This window comes from Penicillium canariense (genome assembly GCF_028826845.1).
Source record: "Penicillium canariense strain IBT 26290 chromosome Unknown utg000003l_segment0_segment0, whole genome shotgun sequence".
Lineage (NCBI taxonomy): Eukaryota > Fungi > Ascomycota > Eurotiomycetes > Eurotiales > Aspergillaceae > Penicillium > Penicillium canariense.
Window position 1 is genome coordinate 1,595,643 of NW_026622730.1, and position 16,235 is coordinate 1,611,877.

Sequence of the window (16,235 nt, forward strand, 5' to 3'; positions counted from 1 at the left end):
GGCGAGGAGCATGGTGATCCGACGTCCGCAGGAGGAAGCGATCCACCCCCACGAGGCTACAGTGGGAAGGCTGCGATCGGACGGTGATAAGGGGGCGTCCGGAAGGCCCCCGGGTGGCTTGAGGGGCAAGAACGGGTGGCGCCTCCCAAGCGATCCCAAGGCGCACAGGTCCCAGGCACTCGCAAACAATTCGGCCTCCCGCACCCTCACTGGCCCGCCAACTTCGGACTCCCGAATGCAGCATCACTGGTAGCGGTGGCCAACCCCGAAGAAGCAGCCGCTACGCGCTAGGCCCCCTCTCGGCGGCTCGCGAGACTTGCCTGCAGCAAAACCCGCCTAGGACTAACCCCCACCTATGGCGACCCCGTAAAACTCTGCTGCGGGGCCCCTTTGGCCCCCTGGCCCCCATAGTGGCCCATGGAGTACCACGATGGTCCGCGCGACCTGCCTCTAGCGTTAACTCCGCCGACGTCATCTCCAAAGTTTGTCGTCTTGGCGGGACTACGACGTGGGACGGGGCAGTCGCCCCGGAAGAAGTATAGATACATAAGGCCACCTCCCCCAGACCCCCAGACGGACTTCTCTTCCTTCCTTGTCCTGGTCTCCTCCTCTCTTCGCGCACATACCAAGCGAAGCACCACAGTCAAGATGTGGACAACCACCTCAGGCTTGCGGGGCAAGCGCCTCCACATCGCCATCACCTTCACGTCCGTTGTGGGCTTCTCGCTCTTCGGTTATGATCAGGGTCTTATGTCTGGTATTATCTCCGGTAATGAGTTCACCAAGGAGTTCCCCCCCTCGCCATTCCCGAAGGCAGTTCCGCCTCGTACTCTCAGCATGTCTCCGTCCTCCGTGGTGCCGTGACTGCCTGTTATGAGCTTGGTTGTTTCTTTGGTGCCGTCTTCACTCTCATGTTCGGTGAGCGCATTGGTCGCACTCCGCTCCTCGTGACTGGTGGTATTCTCATGATTATTGGTACTGTCATTTCTACCGCCGCTTTCGGCCCCCAGTGGGGTCTTGGCCAATTCGTTGTCGGTCGGGTTATCTCTGGTCTTGGAAACGGCATGGATACTGCGACCATCCCTGTTTGGCAGTCCGAGTGCTCTCGCGCGCACAACCGTGGTTTCCTCGTCTGCTTTGAGGGTGCCATTATCGCCGTTGGTACTTTTATTGCCTACTGGATCGATTTCGGCCTCTCCTACGTGGACAGCTCCGTCCAGTGGCGATTCCCTGTTGCATTCCAGATTCTTTTCGCCGTCATGGTCAGCGCTGGCGCTCTAATGCTACCTGAGTCCCCTCGTTGGTTCGTCATGCAGGGCAAGGACCAGGAAGCTCTGGAGGTTCTAGCCGCTCTCAACGACAGCACCGTCGACGCCGAGGATGTTCTTACCGACTTCAACCTCATGAAGGCTGATCTGAAGGCCACCGAGGGTGCCAAGGCGGACTGGAAGACCCTCTTCACCTTCGGCAAGACACAGGAATTCCAGCGTATGATGATTGGTTGCTCTGGCCAATTCTTCCAGCAGTTCACTGGTTGCAACGCTGCGATCTACTACTCCACCCTGCTGTTCGAGCAAAACCTGCACATGGAGCACCGTCTTTCCCTAATTCTGGGTGGTGTCTTTGCTACCGTCTACGCTATCGCGACCATCCCCTCCTTCTTCATGATTGAGAAGGTTGGCCGCCGCAAGCTGTTCCTGATCGGTTTCGCTGGTCAGGGTCTGTCGTTCATCATCACCATGGCTTGCCTGATCAATGACAACGAGCAGAATGCCAAGGGCGCCGTCGTCGGTATCTTCCTGTTCATCTGCTTCTTCGCATTCACCACGCTGCCTCTGCCCTGGATCTACCCTCCCGAGATCAACCCTCTGCGCACTCGTACCATGGCTGCCGCCGCGTCCACGTGCACCAACTGGATCACCAACTTCGCTGTGGTCATGTTTACTCCCGTCTTCTCCGATGCTTCTGGCTGGGGTATCTACCTTTTCTTCGCGCTGGTTAACTTCATTGCCATTCCCTTCGCCTGGTTCTACTACCCGGAGACCGCCGGTCGTGATCTGGAGGAGGTTGATCTGATCTTCGCCAAGGCCCACATCGAGAAGAAGTGGCCCTACCAGATCGCCAACACCTTGCCCAAGCTCACCGTTCAGCAGATCGCTGAGATGCAGCGTGAGGTTGGTCTGGATGTCTCTGCCCACCAGCACGCTTCCGAGAGCGAGAAGGTCGAGATGGCCATGTCCAGTGGCAACTCGAGCGATGAGAAGCACGAGTAATTTCTCCGATGGGTGTCGGAGAGTAATGTACATTTGCTTTGGCGTTCCATCCTGGTGACGGAAAGCAAGAGGTCGCTACTACTCTTATAGATTATAGAGTTTTGTGGCTCTCGCATTATGTTTACCCCTTTTTCGTTTGCTTTGTTTCCCTTTATGATGCCGGCACGTGATGGTGGTTAATCGCTCCCATCTCCAGTGTCAGATGATGATTTCTTTGTTTTATACCATGAGGGGGAGATGACTGGAAAATAGAGGTTGATCGAGTCGAATAATAGAATGCACCGTCATTTTATACGTTTTCCAACGTAATTTCATCAATAGCCAGAAGCCATTGTCTATGCCATCGCTATGCAGCCCTTCGATATTCGCATCATTCATGTGTGCTATGCGTGCTCTAGGAAATGATTTAAGTCTAGAGGAGATGTTCTATGAGTCGAAGGACGTAAATATTCATGACCAGACGGTGAAGAATAGTTGATAGACTTTAACGGTGAAAGGCAAATGAACAGGGGGTTGGAATAATGCACGAGGGAGAATAGCCCTCCATTCAGTTTGGTCACAGAGCACTTTCAAGAACGAGATCTAGGAATGAACAATGCATTAGAAATCACAAATTTGACGTCTTGGATCAAGCTTGGAAGAGGTAAACAAGTACCCGCATGCTCACCTAGCGATTGATCTTACCGTTGGCGGACCTGAAGGAAGACCATCTGCAAGATGATGCATGATATATATTCCGGCCATAGGAAATGCGATAGCCACGGGCACGCTGACGCCCACCCGCAGGAAATACAATCACACTTCCGAAACCCACGGATCCCATCCAAAACCGCTATCCACTTATCGGATAATAGGCACCTCTTCGGGGAATTGCCAGCGGGTATATCATGCATGTTCAGGGATGATCTGACGATCAGAAGCACCGCAATCCAGCCAACGCAACGGCCAAGCCACATGGTCATGGTCCAGATGCCTGCACCCCCCACAGCCCAGGGTATACTCCACATGGGGAAGCGTATCCGCCTTCGGCATGCCTTCTATGTTGGCGGGCTTGCCCGGTTACCATGTGCACAGTTAGCGCTGCCGATCACCATGCAGGGTGCCATGCTCCAGGATGGCAGGTGTTGCGAAGTTTGTCCTTTGCTCCGAATCGGATATGATGGACGGATAAGTGGATTGGATATTTGCGGAGATACGAGGCTCGTGTAAATGTCTCTCCAGATAACTTTAACTTTTCCTCCGCCTCCTTTTCTAGAGTACTTGCACTTTTCAGCCCCCTTTGGCTGTTTCTGATTCAACTTAAGCTCCTGGCAGTTCTCCGTAATACTCTACTAGGAAGCAGAAGCTCTTTTCGCTTCTTATTGCCCAAGCCGTACCGGCTTTTCTGTGCTGATATTTCGGCGGGGCTTCTTTTCTTGAACATTGCATCGAATTGGCTGTACATATTGTGGCGATGGAGATCAAATGTTAGAGACAACTAATTAGAAGACACTCATGACGATTATTTCTCACTGTCGTCCAGAAGTGTCAATGATCCGACAAAGAAACCAGCCTGCGAGACTAGCTATCATCAGCCATTTGCGACCAACATAGTCAAGTAGGATAGCATTGAAAATGCTGCGAAACGAGGCCATCGGCGATAACAAGAACGGTGAAGCGAGGTGGCCAAGAGGAAAGAAGATCCGACTTGGCGCTTACTCCGAGCTGATCTGTTGCGACTGGCAACTTCGTCGTTGGATCACTTGACTCACGGTAGATTCGTTCGAGTGTAGCCTTGGCCTTCGGCAGAGTACCTTGATCCATATACAGCCGAGGAGACTCTGGGATATAGAAATGCCAGCACTGAGAACAAGGGGAGGAAAGTATTGAATGGCAAGAGATGGTCGCTAGTGGACCTACGAAGTAGACGCCGTACCCCAACGAAGAGGACAATGAGTTGCCAAGCAATATATATACCCTATGAGGACCAACATGAAGGCCCGAGAAGATGGAGGGGCAACCTCACTCTGCCATAAAGGTACCAGCACCACTAGCCCACCAATACCAAAGCCAGTAATAGACCAAGCAATAAGGAGGACGGCTCTGTGCACAGACCCGGCTTGCAAAGCACCTCCGACTACGGAGCATAGCGATGACTGTCGCTTTGAATCGGCCAAATGGTTGGCTAGGTGGTATCAAGCAAAAGAATCGGAGGAACAGGAGGTAATCGAATCCTTAATGCGCAGAAAGGCGTAGTCTTCAAAGAAAACAATTCTCAAATTCTGGAGCTTTGAAGGAACAGGCAAATTCATCAGCAATCTAGTATGGTGGGTAAGTTAAATTGATAACAAATCGATAATGAATCATTGTAGCGGTGGAATCTACTTACTGGTGGCCCATACTTTGAGTTCACACGATAGCGTTAATCAAGCCATAGTCTGGGGAAAGTGGAGCCCCTAGAACTAGTCGTGAGGGCGGGCTATGAACGTTGCGCGGGTAATGCTTAACTGGACTCGCGGGGTAACGCGGATGCCCTAACCTTGTGATGCAGATATACCTCCTAATCTTTTTTTCTTATCATGTTATCGGACGTTTTCGATTCTTGCTCCAATCGACGGTCTCGGTTCTTTCCTTTCCATGGATAGATACTGCTGTCCCCAGTGGAACGAAGCCCGTGCAGCTACTGAGATTCATCGAAGGAATCCGCCAGTTAAACGCAGAACTAGTACCCTACTTTAATAAATTCCCTATTCCTGTGGTGTCTCCAATGGCAAGAGGATTTTGCTTGATTCCTAGAGGTCTTTCGCCCCGCCCATCAGACGGCCTGGCATTTTCCGAGCGGCTGGTAAAAGTTCCGAGATGCGTGTGACATGTATCAATAGTTCGAAGGTCCCACGGGTAGAAGAGGCTAATTTGAACTGTGTATTTAGCCTCCTGCGGAAGTAGCACATTGACGATGGCCAAATCTCGTCGCTCTTTGTATAACTTGGCTGACATTGGCCTTACGTGTAGCATTAGGGCCAGAAACCACGTTATACTGAACTGAACTTCCTGGCATATAGTGCCATTCATGTGCGACCAAGCACGAAGTCTTGACTTTCTAGGGTAGCCTCGAGTGTTTTTCTACATAGGCCTGCTGTGTCCAAGTCAGCGATGGATTTCATACTTGGGAATGACACGTTTATAACCACAGATGCCATTCCCTTCGCTATACCCTCCTGTAGAGGTCCCCGAAATCATTCGAGAACTTGCAGCCCCAGTGAAAGATTTGGAACTCGGTACCAACTCAGGTGCAGCACTTGGAAACCCAACTAAACGCGAACACCGGCAGCACAGCAAAACGCCCCCCATACGAGAAAATGTACCTTTTACGCACAGTAGCTACTGTACGAAGAACACTTGACTGCAAATACAGAAGCCCATTTTCCCCACAATAAGCGTTAATCCTAAATAGTTATAAGATCTTCAGCCCCAACACCACCATCCCCGATCGAAGACCTGGTCTGGTCCCGCTGACGCGGCCGTATTGCGTAATCGTCAGCGCAACCCCACCACTGTCATTTGCGAAGAAGTTGTTGACGCGGCCGCTGGACTGACTTGGTTTTGGTCTAGAAAGGCGATTATCACTGGACCGGTAGACGATGTGTTTATCATACGCACGTCAGAAGTGCATGAAATCTGTATTGTACAGTCTGTACAGAGATCCTACTCATTTGCCACCAATCCCGACACAGACATAACACAACATGACACAATCTATTAATCATTATATATTGGCTCAATTCACAGCGTGACTGACTGCACAAATCCACCAGGAAGCCCCAGTTACATCTATATTCGTCCATGCGTCCTAGACTCATCAACAAAATCCTATCCCCTACATCCCTAGCCCCTTGGCTCAAAAGCACGTCTAGCTAAGCTGGGCTGGACCCAGTGGCTGCAGATAAACACAGACCAAATCCATTCCGCGAAGGGGGCATGGGATTCTTGATTAATGCAGCGAGCGGGTTGGGTCTCACCGCGAGTCAAGACAGTCGGCAATCTGCACGGTTCCATTTCCAAATTACTGTAGCCTAGGATCGTCATTACAGGAGAAGATGCTTCCAAGATATTATGCAGTATATACAGTGTCTGTCGCTCGGCGATAAGCCGAACGGATAAAATAGGTACCGCGACACATGGCAGAGGTAAAGAGGTAAAGTAGTATTACACAAGAAGACTCAGAGGCCAAGCCAAAGAGATGGAGGAAATCAACAAGAAAAAGAAATGGAGGGAATCAAGTCCCAACAGTCAGAAATCGGTCAAAAATGAACCCAAAACGCAATATCAAGACAAAAACCAAAACGCCTGATGGGGTATGATATGCGTGGAACGATCATAACCTGACCTGTTTGTATATACCCATAGCCTCAAATCGTCCCCAGATCTTCCATTCAGTCCGTCTTTTCGTTCACGAAGTGTTGCAGTAAGAACTCACCCTTCCCCGCAGAACTTCACCGGGAAGAACGAGGCGGGGGGAAAGGCAAGTAAAAGTAAAAAGTACAGGAGGAAGGCTTGGGTGTAAATGCAGATGCGACGCTGCTAACCATGCGAGACAAAAAGAAAAGCCAAGCAAAAAAGGAGTGCTGTGCAAGGGGAATCATGGAAGAATTCGGTCACTCCGGTCTCTGCGAGCGCAGATGAATTTCTTCCACGGGCATGCCCTCCTCGGAGGGGACGTGCTGGTACGAGCGCATCTTGCGGCTTTGGATCATGCGCCACAGGCCTGCGATCACACCGCCCAAGGTGCAGGCGACGAGGATGAAAATGAGTAGGCCGCCCACGCCGCGAATTACATCGTATGCCCTGTAGACGGCCTTGGCAACCTCCTTGGCATCGGCGTAGGAGGAGGATATGTGTTCGGAGCCCGAGTTGGAGCCCGAGTCGGAGCCACTGGAGGTGTGATCATTGACCATGTCGGCCATACCATCGACGCTGTCAGTACTTCCAACGCTATCGGAGCTGGCGTTGGATGTAGACGAAGAGCCCTCGGTGACAGCCGCGATGAGGGAGGGGTCATCCGGCGTAGGACCCTTCGCGGAGCCCAGGAAGCCAACACCTTTCCAATTCGTCGGGATCTCGCTGCGCGTCACCCGCGAGGTACTCAAGACCTTGCCGTCCTTATCGATGGCATCAGCAGTGATCCAGTCCATGTAGCCGTCGACGATATACATAGTCTCGAAGTTGGTCTTGTTCGCGTGGCCAATGAACACGGACGAGCCGCGGTCGTAGGCCTTCGCATAGAAGTTCCACCCGGCGACGTCGGTCGCCCCGTTCCAGCTGACGTGGATCAGCGTGGTGACATCCTCATCGCTGGTGCCGTACACCGAGGCGACGAGATCGGGCGGCGCGGACGGGCGGCCGACGAATTCGCCCTTGTAGGAGCGGTAGGTCGAATAGCGCTCCGACACGAAGCGGGCGGTCATCAGCAGGTCGCCATTGGGCGCGTGCTCGCTCTGGTAGCCGCGCTCGCTCCAGCCAACGAAGACGTTGTCGTTGGGGAGGAGCTGGACGCTGCCGCGGAGGCGAGTCAAGCCGCTGTCTGGGCGGTTGATGCGATTGATGACGCGAGCAGTCATGGCGATGGTGTCCATCTCGACGAACAGAGCGGCCGAGACGCTCTCGTCGGCGCCGCGCTCGTCGGAGGCGTTGTTCAGGAACGAAATCACGTGGTGGGTGCCATTGGACGTGACGAACTTCACATCGTGCTGCTTGGAGAAAGCAAAGTCCATATCGAAGTCATTCTGAGGACCGCCCAGGCGCCACATGATACTACCGTCCTCGCCTGAGATGCCGTAGATCGTGTTGGTGAACCGCAGAGAAATGATAAAGTCGCCGGCAATGTTCTTGTCGACCGCGTTGATGTGCACGTAGTCCCAGCCGGGAGCGTCCTGGGGCGAGTCCCAGGCATGGAACATGTTGGACTCGTGCAGCGCGATCTTACCGAAAGAATCCCATTGCACTAGCACCTCGCTCGTTTCCACGTCTAGCTCCACAAAGCCTCCTGTCACGATCCAGCTCTCCTCCGTCGGGCGACCGAAATCCGCTAGGTTGATCACCTGGTTGCGGTACGTGCAGGCCAGGGCAGACTTGCCGCCCGGCAGGACGTTAAATTCGTGCATGTTGAAGTCGTGCAGGTCATTCAAGACGCCGACTTCTTTTTCCACCTTATAGTTCTTGTCCACGATCACCCCACTACCCTTGTCGGAGCTGTCAATTTCCCAGGACACGATAAATGACAAATGCGTCTCTTCGTCGATGTTGGTAACAGGCTTGAAGTCGAAAACATTGCGGTTGTCGTACAAGGGCGCTCCCGCCCAGATAAGCATCTGTTCCCCCCCAAAGATCCGTGTCAGAAATTGGGTCCCCAAATAGGCATGATAGGCAAGAAATAGGACAATTCATAAAACATACACCATCATTATCGTAGATATACGGTCCAACCTGGTACTGCTGGTATTTTTGCGTGGGATGTTCCGGCGAGATCTGCCCGTACGGTGCCACGAACCAGTAGCCCGGGGCAGCGCGCGTGCGGTCGTGGTGGGTGACTTCCCATTTCAAGGCTCGCACCTCGGGGAGCTAGAAGGGTAAAGACAGAGATCAGCATCCACAGAGGCCTTGCCAATGGCTCCTGGCTCCTCCCAAGGGTCCAACTCACGGTGACGAAGGACATAAGATCGGCATCATGGCGCTGTGCGGCGGCGTTATGCAGGAACAACAGTGATAATGCGCCGGCAAACAGCATGGTGGGCTGAAGGAGTGGCTAGGAAGACCGACTTCCCCGAGCAGAACGAAGGAGGAACGAGACTGCCGATCGCAGGATGGAGGAAGAACACAAGAGAAGAAAAGAGGCCGAGGGGGAGAATAAGATCGGATCAGATCAGATCAGGATAGTGCCGCTAATTCGTTAGCCGCAAGAGAGAGAGGGCGCCGACGCCAGGCAGGCTGAGGGCGTCGTCAGTCCAGGAAGTCGGGTCAAACGAGTGGAGGCCCGCCGCTAGAGTGAGATAGGCAGGGGGAAAATTGCTCCGCTCTCCAGGAGAGGACTTGGGAGTCGGACGTCGGGGGAGGAAGAAAGCAGAACAAGGGCCAGACGATCCGAGCGAGCTGGCTTGGCATTGTTTCGGACGGTGGAGCCCGCACACATCACTGGAGAAGGAGCTGCAAGAGGCCTCGCGTCTAGGCGGGAGTGTTCCTCTCCTCCGTCTCTCGTATTGTGCCTGGCGCCGTATTGTTAGCCCAGTCGGGGTTCCACAGCGTCCGGCGTGGTTTGGTTGCTGCCGGCCAGGAGGTAATGCTGCATGGCGCATGGGGGCGTACACGCATAGTCCGAGTGGTCGCCGGAGCGGCTTCAAGTGGCTTGAGTGGTTCGGAGCCACGATGCCCGCGGCTGGAATGATTTCGGACTCGGGTTTGCTTCCCCTAAGCAGCCACACGACACTACGCGGAAGGCGCCCCGTCAGCATGCTTGCGCAGAATCGCCCCCAGTACGTAAGCACTGCCGTACTCGTTGCGGAGTCGCGTCCACGAAACCTGCCAAGCAGCAGGAACTGCCGGTCGTCCCGAGCTTCGGGGCGACGACACGCAGTGATTTGGCCAACGGCGGACGACTGGAGACCGTCCAGGGGTTGGCTGGCTTGGCACTTTGCCCCAGTCGAGTTAGTGATTCCACTGCGAATAACATTCCTGGCGCGTGGACCAGGTCGCTTCCCCTGACCTCCACTGCGGCCGGCGCAAATGACGATGGTCGGGGAGAAAAACCTTTTCCCGGGATCCGCCTGGTTCTGCCTGACACTCGATTCGTATACTTCATGCCTCGTGCTGCGAATGGGACGGAAAATCATCGACTACACTACTCTCGACGGAGCAGCGATTGACACCGCCGTCGATCTGCCTGGCCCGACTCCACTTATCAAGCCTGTCGTGTCGGCATTTGCACCATGCTATACTAAACGGCGGTAGGGCCGAAGAGGCCCCGATTTTCTGGATTGAGTCTTTACCTGGCGTTCCTCGAAGTCGTTGAAGTCTTAGCTGGCTGAGATGGAGCTGGTCAACAGTCAAGCATATCCTGATGAGACGCACAACTGTAATCAACCAGTTTCCAACCTGCTTAGGCAGCTCAACTGGTCGTTCTTGCACTCCGCTTGATACTCCCGGACCCCGCTGTACACGACTTTCCGTCCGGGGGTGACGTGATCGAGCTTATTCAAGAGTAAGTCTGGCTGGGCGTGGCCCTGTCGCGTACGGAGCACACCCTCGATACACCTACATCTATGATCTATGGGCTGTGGTAGTCTTTGCGAAATTCCATGTCAATTCCAACGTGTATATGTACCTTCCATTGGCGACTCATAATCAATTCCCCTTGCCATTCCCCGACTACTGTACCTACCGCCCTGCCCGCGAGCCATTGGCCGCGTAGCCCTCAATCGCCGGCTCGCCTGTGTTCCTCGGTTGATACGCCAACAACTCGGCAACCGCAACCAAAAGCAAACCTTCTGTCCCCAGCACATCACCCAGGCCTAACTGCGGTGCCAGTACCTGCGCACACACGCGCTTGAGGTCGACCCGGGACACGCTGCCAGGCCCATCATGCGCGATGGCGTCAAGGGCCAGCGCCCACGCAAGGGGATTGTACAGCACGCCTTCGTGGGTATAAAAGCCAGCAGCGGGCTGGCCTGCGCAGACATCCTGGACGAGGGCATTGGTGACGCCGACACCGCGAATGTCGCCCAGGTGCGCCGAGGCATCGGGTCCCACCTGGGGCTGGACGATCTCATCAAAGGCCGAGAATATGGTGGTCGTGGGGACGTAGGCCGAGTCGCCGCCATCGGAGCGCAGCGTCGCGATGAAGGTTGCGTTCCAGGCTTGCTGGAAGAGGGACGGCGTGCAGATGAGGTATGTTAGGGCGGGGCAGGCCAGGGTGCCGACGACCGTGCCGTGGAAATCGGGGCTTATGGCGATGAAGTCTTGCACGGCGGGCCGGGTCGAGGGCCAGTATTTCAGCGCCCATTGTGTATCGAGGGCGCCCTGGGACCAGGTGAGGACTGCGAGGGAGTGGTTGGTTTGGGCGGCGATGTAGTTGATTGCATAGGCGACGTATTCCGCATTGACCTGAGCATCGGACAGGGAGGCGTGTGGGATGTTGAGCCAGACGACGTCGACGGGGGCGCCGTCGCCCAGCTTGCTGAAGCTATAATGGTAGGTGGTCCCCGCGGGGATGGCGGTCCCTGGCACCAGAAGGACCGGGGTTTTGCCATTGCGCCCGTATCCAAATGTCTCGGGGATATAGATGGCCGCCCGGAGGCTCTGTTCGGGAACGGAATATGGGGCGTCGTCGGGGCCTTTGGATGGGTATATGGTCTGGGTCGGAGCTGGGTTCGTGTTCTGCACGGAATTGAGTTCGCTATCCATGTACCCGTTCAAGAAGGAAAGGATGTCGGCGGGCACGAGACCAGCCTCGGCGATTGCTTCAGCCACATCTGTAGTGCTGGCCGGCCCATCGGGCACCGCCTGTTGGAGCGTGGCCAGCGCCTCCTCTACGGAGTCTGGCGCGGTGATCGAGCCAGCCTGCTGGAGCTGCGCGACAATGGCCGACAGGGCATTCGATGCGTTCCCCCCAATGTCCTCGTGATCACCTGCCGCATTCGCAAGAGTGTTGATGAGGCTCGTATTCGCGACCGCGGAGGTGCGACGATTGAGCACGGCCAGAGATGCCACAGCTGCACCGTAGGCGAGCCCTACCTGGACAAGATAACTGCCTTTCATACCAACGCCAGCAGTAGAAGATCCCCTCTCACAGAACTTTGAGAGAAAGGCTACGCGGGACGGTACTTCCCCCCAGATATAAGATATAATACTATCATCCTACGACCACGGACCCTCTGATGGGAGTGTGAATTTGTTCCGTGTGTCCCTGATAGTGTGCATAGTGTGGCAGATCGCTCGCACCATTTCGTCTAGTCAAGCCCGAAGCCAATGGCACTGGGCCAGCAAATTACAGATCCACGGCGCAAGCCTATCAAAACCGCATCGTGCCTCTTGTCAGAGGCCAATGCTCAAAGACTCATGTTTTGGCACTCTGCTGAACCTGCACTTCCCCGCAGATCCCCAGCATCGGCCCCGTGGGGCCAGATAATGCCGAACACGGGGGGTTCTTTCCTTGAACGGAAGTAGAAGAATGAGCAGGGCTGAGTAAGAGGCGCGATCATGGGGTAAGGTGCGACGTGCCCGCCCACTATCTATGCCCCATGTCTTACTGCTTCTCGAGACCCGTGGGGTTGTGCGCGACTCGATAACCATGCTGATCGATGTAGATGAGCTACATCTGATAGACCGATGTTTTTGCCGAGGCACGAAGATGCCGATGTCGATCCGGGGCGACTTGCCTTGGGTAGGGTGGACGACCCTTGCTCCCCGCTCTCTTCGTCCGTGACGATCTGCTGGACTAAGGGATGCTGAGCTCATCGGGCCACGATGGTGGCAGAGCCCAAGGACGGGTGTGGCATACTTCCCCCTGATGGGCTCCACCACAGTATTTGGTCTAGACGCGGTCTCCCACGGCAATTGGGTCTACCTTTCGTTGTCGTGGACTCGATCGATCGGCATCATGACAGCGACCCGACGCCTGCACTGGACGATGCATCGCAGGGTTTCAATGGCCCTCGCATCCCAAATCCTAACTCCCGCAGCTACAAGCCAACCCTCCAGGCAAGAACAGGTGATGGCACGCAAGTGATGTCATGTCAAGCGGCCATCAAACTCAACCAGAAGTTAAATTGGCTTCAGGTTGATACCGTCGGGAGTTCTCCCCATCTACGATAACTGCATCCCGGATCACTATTCGGAGTCCTGGGGCCGATGTAATACATTGCCATTGCAGGCGTTCATCGCGGGCTTGGCGATGGTGAGATCCGCTGCAGAACAAGCGTGTGCTGTGTGCGAGTCTGCTAGTATGCGACAGGCTCCAACGTCTGGCCGAATTGTCCGAAACACGGGCGTGGTCCGTGGTTGCGTCCAATGCAACCGCCATCACATACACCCCCCGTCAGGGAAGGGGCCGCGTGGGCAGCAGAGGAAGAGTACGGAGTAGTGTCCATTGTGCGCAAGTGCCCGGTCTACGTCCAAGGGGTCTCTGAGCGAGTGGGCACGATTTCAGACTAGCTGTTCCGCCGTGCGTCAAGATAATGTTCTAGGTATGAAGCGTGGCCAGACAGAACACCAAATCAGAACACCAAAACACAGACCGCATCACTGACGACCACATCACTGACCACATCACTGACTACGGTGAATCCTGGGCGGATGGCGGATGGCGGATGCTGCTCTCCACGAGGTTATGTAGTCGGGCGGTTCCACACCAGTGTAACCGTCCCGGCCAGTTGGGCCGGCTACCACCGTTGCACCCAAGGGGGGCATCGAGCATGTACCGGCATACCACGGACTGGAATGTCGCAAATTGGTTCAGAGGGCCGTACACACACTACCGGTCGAGGACGAGCAGACCATCACCAGCTCCGATGGAACTAGCGATCAGAAGAAGCTATACAGTAAATGCAGACCCGAGACAACTGTTTCCCCCCTCTCAGCCGCAATGCTCCCCTGCGGCAATACGACGATACTCCTCACCGCGAAGTAATCCGATAACGCCATAATACCACCATCCCCCACCAGCCCAGTGGCTAGCGCCCGCCAGGGGCCTGCCCGCCATACAGTACCATACCAATACCGCCCTTACCCAGTGCATTGCGACACCGCAAGGGCTTCAAGTTGCACTCACCGTGACACTGTGGTGACCAGGAATGGGCCAATGTTGATCCATGCTTCGTTGACCCTTCGACCTCCTCTCCGTCACTCTTTTGTTGCTCCGGTGGGGACTCTGCACTCTCTTGACCTGACGGGGCTCCCAAAACCCAAACCCTTCCCTCTGTTACCTCTACTACACTCCCTCCGATCCACCTCCAACACTACCTCCGTGGGAGGGTCACCTCGAAAACTCCGCCTATCTGCCTTATAACTCGCCCAGCGAAACACTCTTCCCCTTTCAGTCGATTCGCGAATGCTTTCCCCCGCGCCGAGAGTCTCTGGCCTGCCCATGTTGCCGCTCTAGATACCCCCCAGCTATCCCTCGATCCGTCCTCTCTGATCGTTCATCCCTCGCCTCTTCAGCCCTCCCTCGGGGCCTCTCGCGCTCTCTCACACCCACTCTCATCACCTCGCCAACCTCCCTCACACACGTCCTCCCAGTCGACCATGTCGGCCCCGCTCGTCAAACTCCTGCATCGCCTGCAGGAGCTTTTCCACAACGTGGTCTCCGCTCTCGAAACCATGATCCTCTTCCCATCGCTGTTCCGCGGGTTCTCGCACCGGCGGCGCAAGCCATTCTTAGGCGCCCACTGGCGGCGTCGAACGCTGGACGATTTCTCCGACGAGGTCGACTCGCTCTTTACCACCCCGCTCTCCACGCCCAAGATGCTCGAGATGTCGGAGAAGATCCGCGCGCAGTTCCGCCATTGTCTGCAGAACAGCCCCGTCTGCATGCTGCCCTCGTACAACCACGCACTGCCAACGGGATCCGAGACGGGCACATTCCTGGCGCTGGATGTGGGAGGCTCGACCTTCCGGGTTGCGCTGATTGAGCTGCATGGGCGGGAGGAGGATATGCGTATTGTGAAGGAGGCGTCCTCGTACATTGATAACAGCGTCAAGTTACTGGCGGGCACGCAATTCTTTGACTGGATGGCTGGGCACATCGAGACGATGCTGAAGGAAGTGGGCACGGATTATGGACGTGGTGAGGCGGCCCTGCCTATGGGGTTGTCGTGGTCGTTCCCGATCGACCAGACCTCCATGAGCAGCGGGTTGATGATTCACATGGGCAAGGGCTTCCACTGCTCGAATGGCACGGTTGGACAAGAGCTGGGCGGTCTGCTAATTCAGTCTTGTCGTAAGCGCGATCTGAATGTGGCCATGGCAGCCATTGTGAACGATAGCTCTGCGGCTCTGCTGTCGCGTGCCTATGTGGATCCGAAGACCCGTATGTCGCTTATCCTAGGAACCGGCACCAACATGGCCATTCATTTCCCCGTGCATGAGATCGGGCGCAGCAAGTTCGGCGTGCGTCCCGACGGTTGGTTCGACTACGCCAAGCACGTTATTATCAACAGCGAGATGAGTATGTTTGGAGGCGGTGTGCTTCCCATCACTCGGTGGGATGATGTGCTGAACCGCACACACTTGCGCCCGGACTATCAGCCTCTCGAGTATATGATTACGGGTCGGTACCTCGGAGAGATTGTGCGCTTGATCATCGTGGAAGCGGTCGAGACGGCCGGTCTCTTCGGGGGCGAGCTGCCGCATTCCATGCGCGAGCCCTACTCGTTTGACACCAGCATCGTCGCCTTCCTCGAGGAAGACTCCTCCGTCTCTTTGTCGGCATCGGCCGCCCTTCTGCAAAAACAACACACCTTCCCCAGCTACCCCTCGGTCGAGGACCTGCGCTTCCTCCGACGCGTTTGCCAGGTTGTCTCCCGCCGTGCCGCAGCCTACCTCGCGACCGCTATCCACAGCATGTGGTGTCTGCGCAATGACGTGGAGTTCCCGATCACGACCTCCGTCTCTGACTCGCTCGTCAAGGAATCCCCCGAGATCACTGTTGTTGAAAGCGGCGAGTCTGCCAAGACCATATCCATCGCCTGCGACGGCACCGTCATCAACAAGTACCCCGGCTTCCGCGATACCTGCCAGGGCTTCTTGGACCAGCTGTCCGCGCAATCGCACCAGACCATCGGCTCCACGATCCGCCTGGATCCCGCGCCGGAGAGCGCAATCCTCGGCGCCGCGGTGGCCGTCGCCGTCGCTGTGGCAGAGAAGTCCGAGCAGCGGTAGCAAGCGCCTGACGGCCTGTTTTCTAAAACGACTGATTGATGCATGACCACCCCCGCC

At 55.5% G+C, this 16,235-nt stretch overlaps 5 protein-coding genes across 5 annotated transcripts; 2 read left to right on the plus strand and 3 right to left on the minus strand.

The window, feature by feature from the left end:
- Positions 1-648: 648 nt before the first annotated feature.
- Positions 649-2,273, plus strand: mfsA (glucose-inactivated glycerol proton symporter STL1; the record flags this gene model as incomplete). The annotated part of the gene is made up of 2 exons (XM_056687534.1): positions 649-757; positions 814-2,273. 2 exons carry the CDS (start codon positions 649-651, stop codon positions 2,271-2,273), a joined length of 1,569 nt encoding a protein of 522 aa, XP_056543089.1.
- A 4,634-nt stretch (positions 2,274-6,907) lies between these two features.
- Positions 6,908-9,036, minus strand: N7482_005410 (uncharacterized protein; the record flags this gene model as incomplete). The annotated part of the gene is made up of 3 exons (XM_056687535.1): positions 6,908-8,620; positions 8,706-8,870; positions 8,950-9,036. The coding sequence occupies 3 exons, from the start codon at positions 9,034-9,036 to the stop codon at positions 6,908-6,910; spliced, it is 1,965 nt and encodes a 654-aa protein (XP_056543090.1).
- A 154-nt stretch (positions 9,037-9,190) lies between these two features.
- On the minus strand, positions 9,191-10,135 carry N7482_005411 (uncharacterized protein; the record flags this gene model as incomplete). The annotated part of the gene is made up of 1 exon (XM_056687536.1): positions 9,191-10,135. One exon carries the CDS (start codon positions 10,133-10,135, stop codon positions 9,191-9,193), a length of 945 nt encoding a protein of 314 aa, XP_056543091.1.
- A 544-nt stretch (positions 10,136-10,679) lies between these two features.
- Positions 10,680-12,059, minus strand: N7482_005412 (putative lipase; the record flags this gene model as incomplete). Its single annotated transcript, XM_056687537.1, has 1 exon — positions 10,680-12,059. The coding sequence occupies one exon, from the start codon at positions 12,057-12,059 to the stop codon at positions 10,680-10,682; it is 1,380 nt and encodes a 459-aa protein (XP_056543092.1).
- Positions 12,060-14,543: 2,484 nt separating this feature from the next.
- N7482_005413 (putative hexokinase) lies at positions 14,544-16,178 on the plus strand (the record flags this gene model as incomplete). Its single annotated transcript, XM_056687538.1, has 1 exon — positions 14,544-16,178. One exon carries the CDS (start codon positions 14,544-14,546, stop codon positions 16,176-16,178), a length of 1,635 nt encoding a protein of 544 aa, XP_056543093.1.
- Between the last annotated feature and the right edge of the window lie 57 nt (positions 16,179-16,235).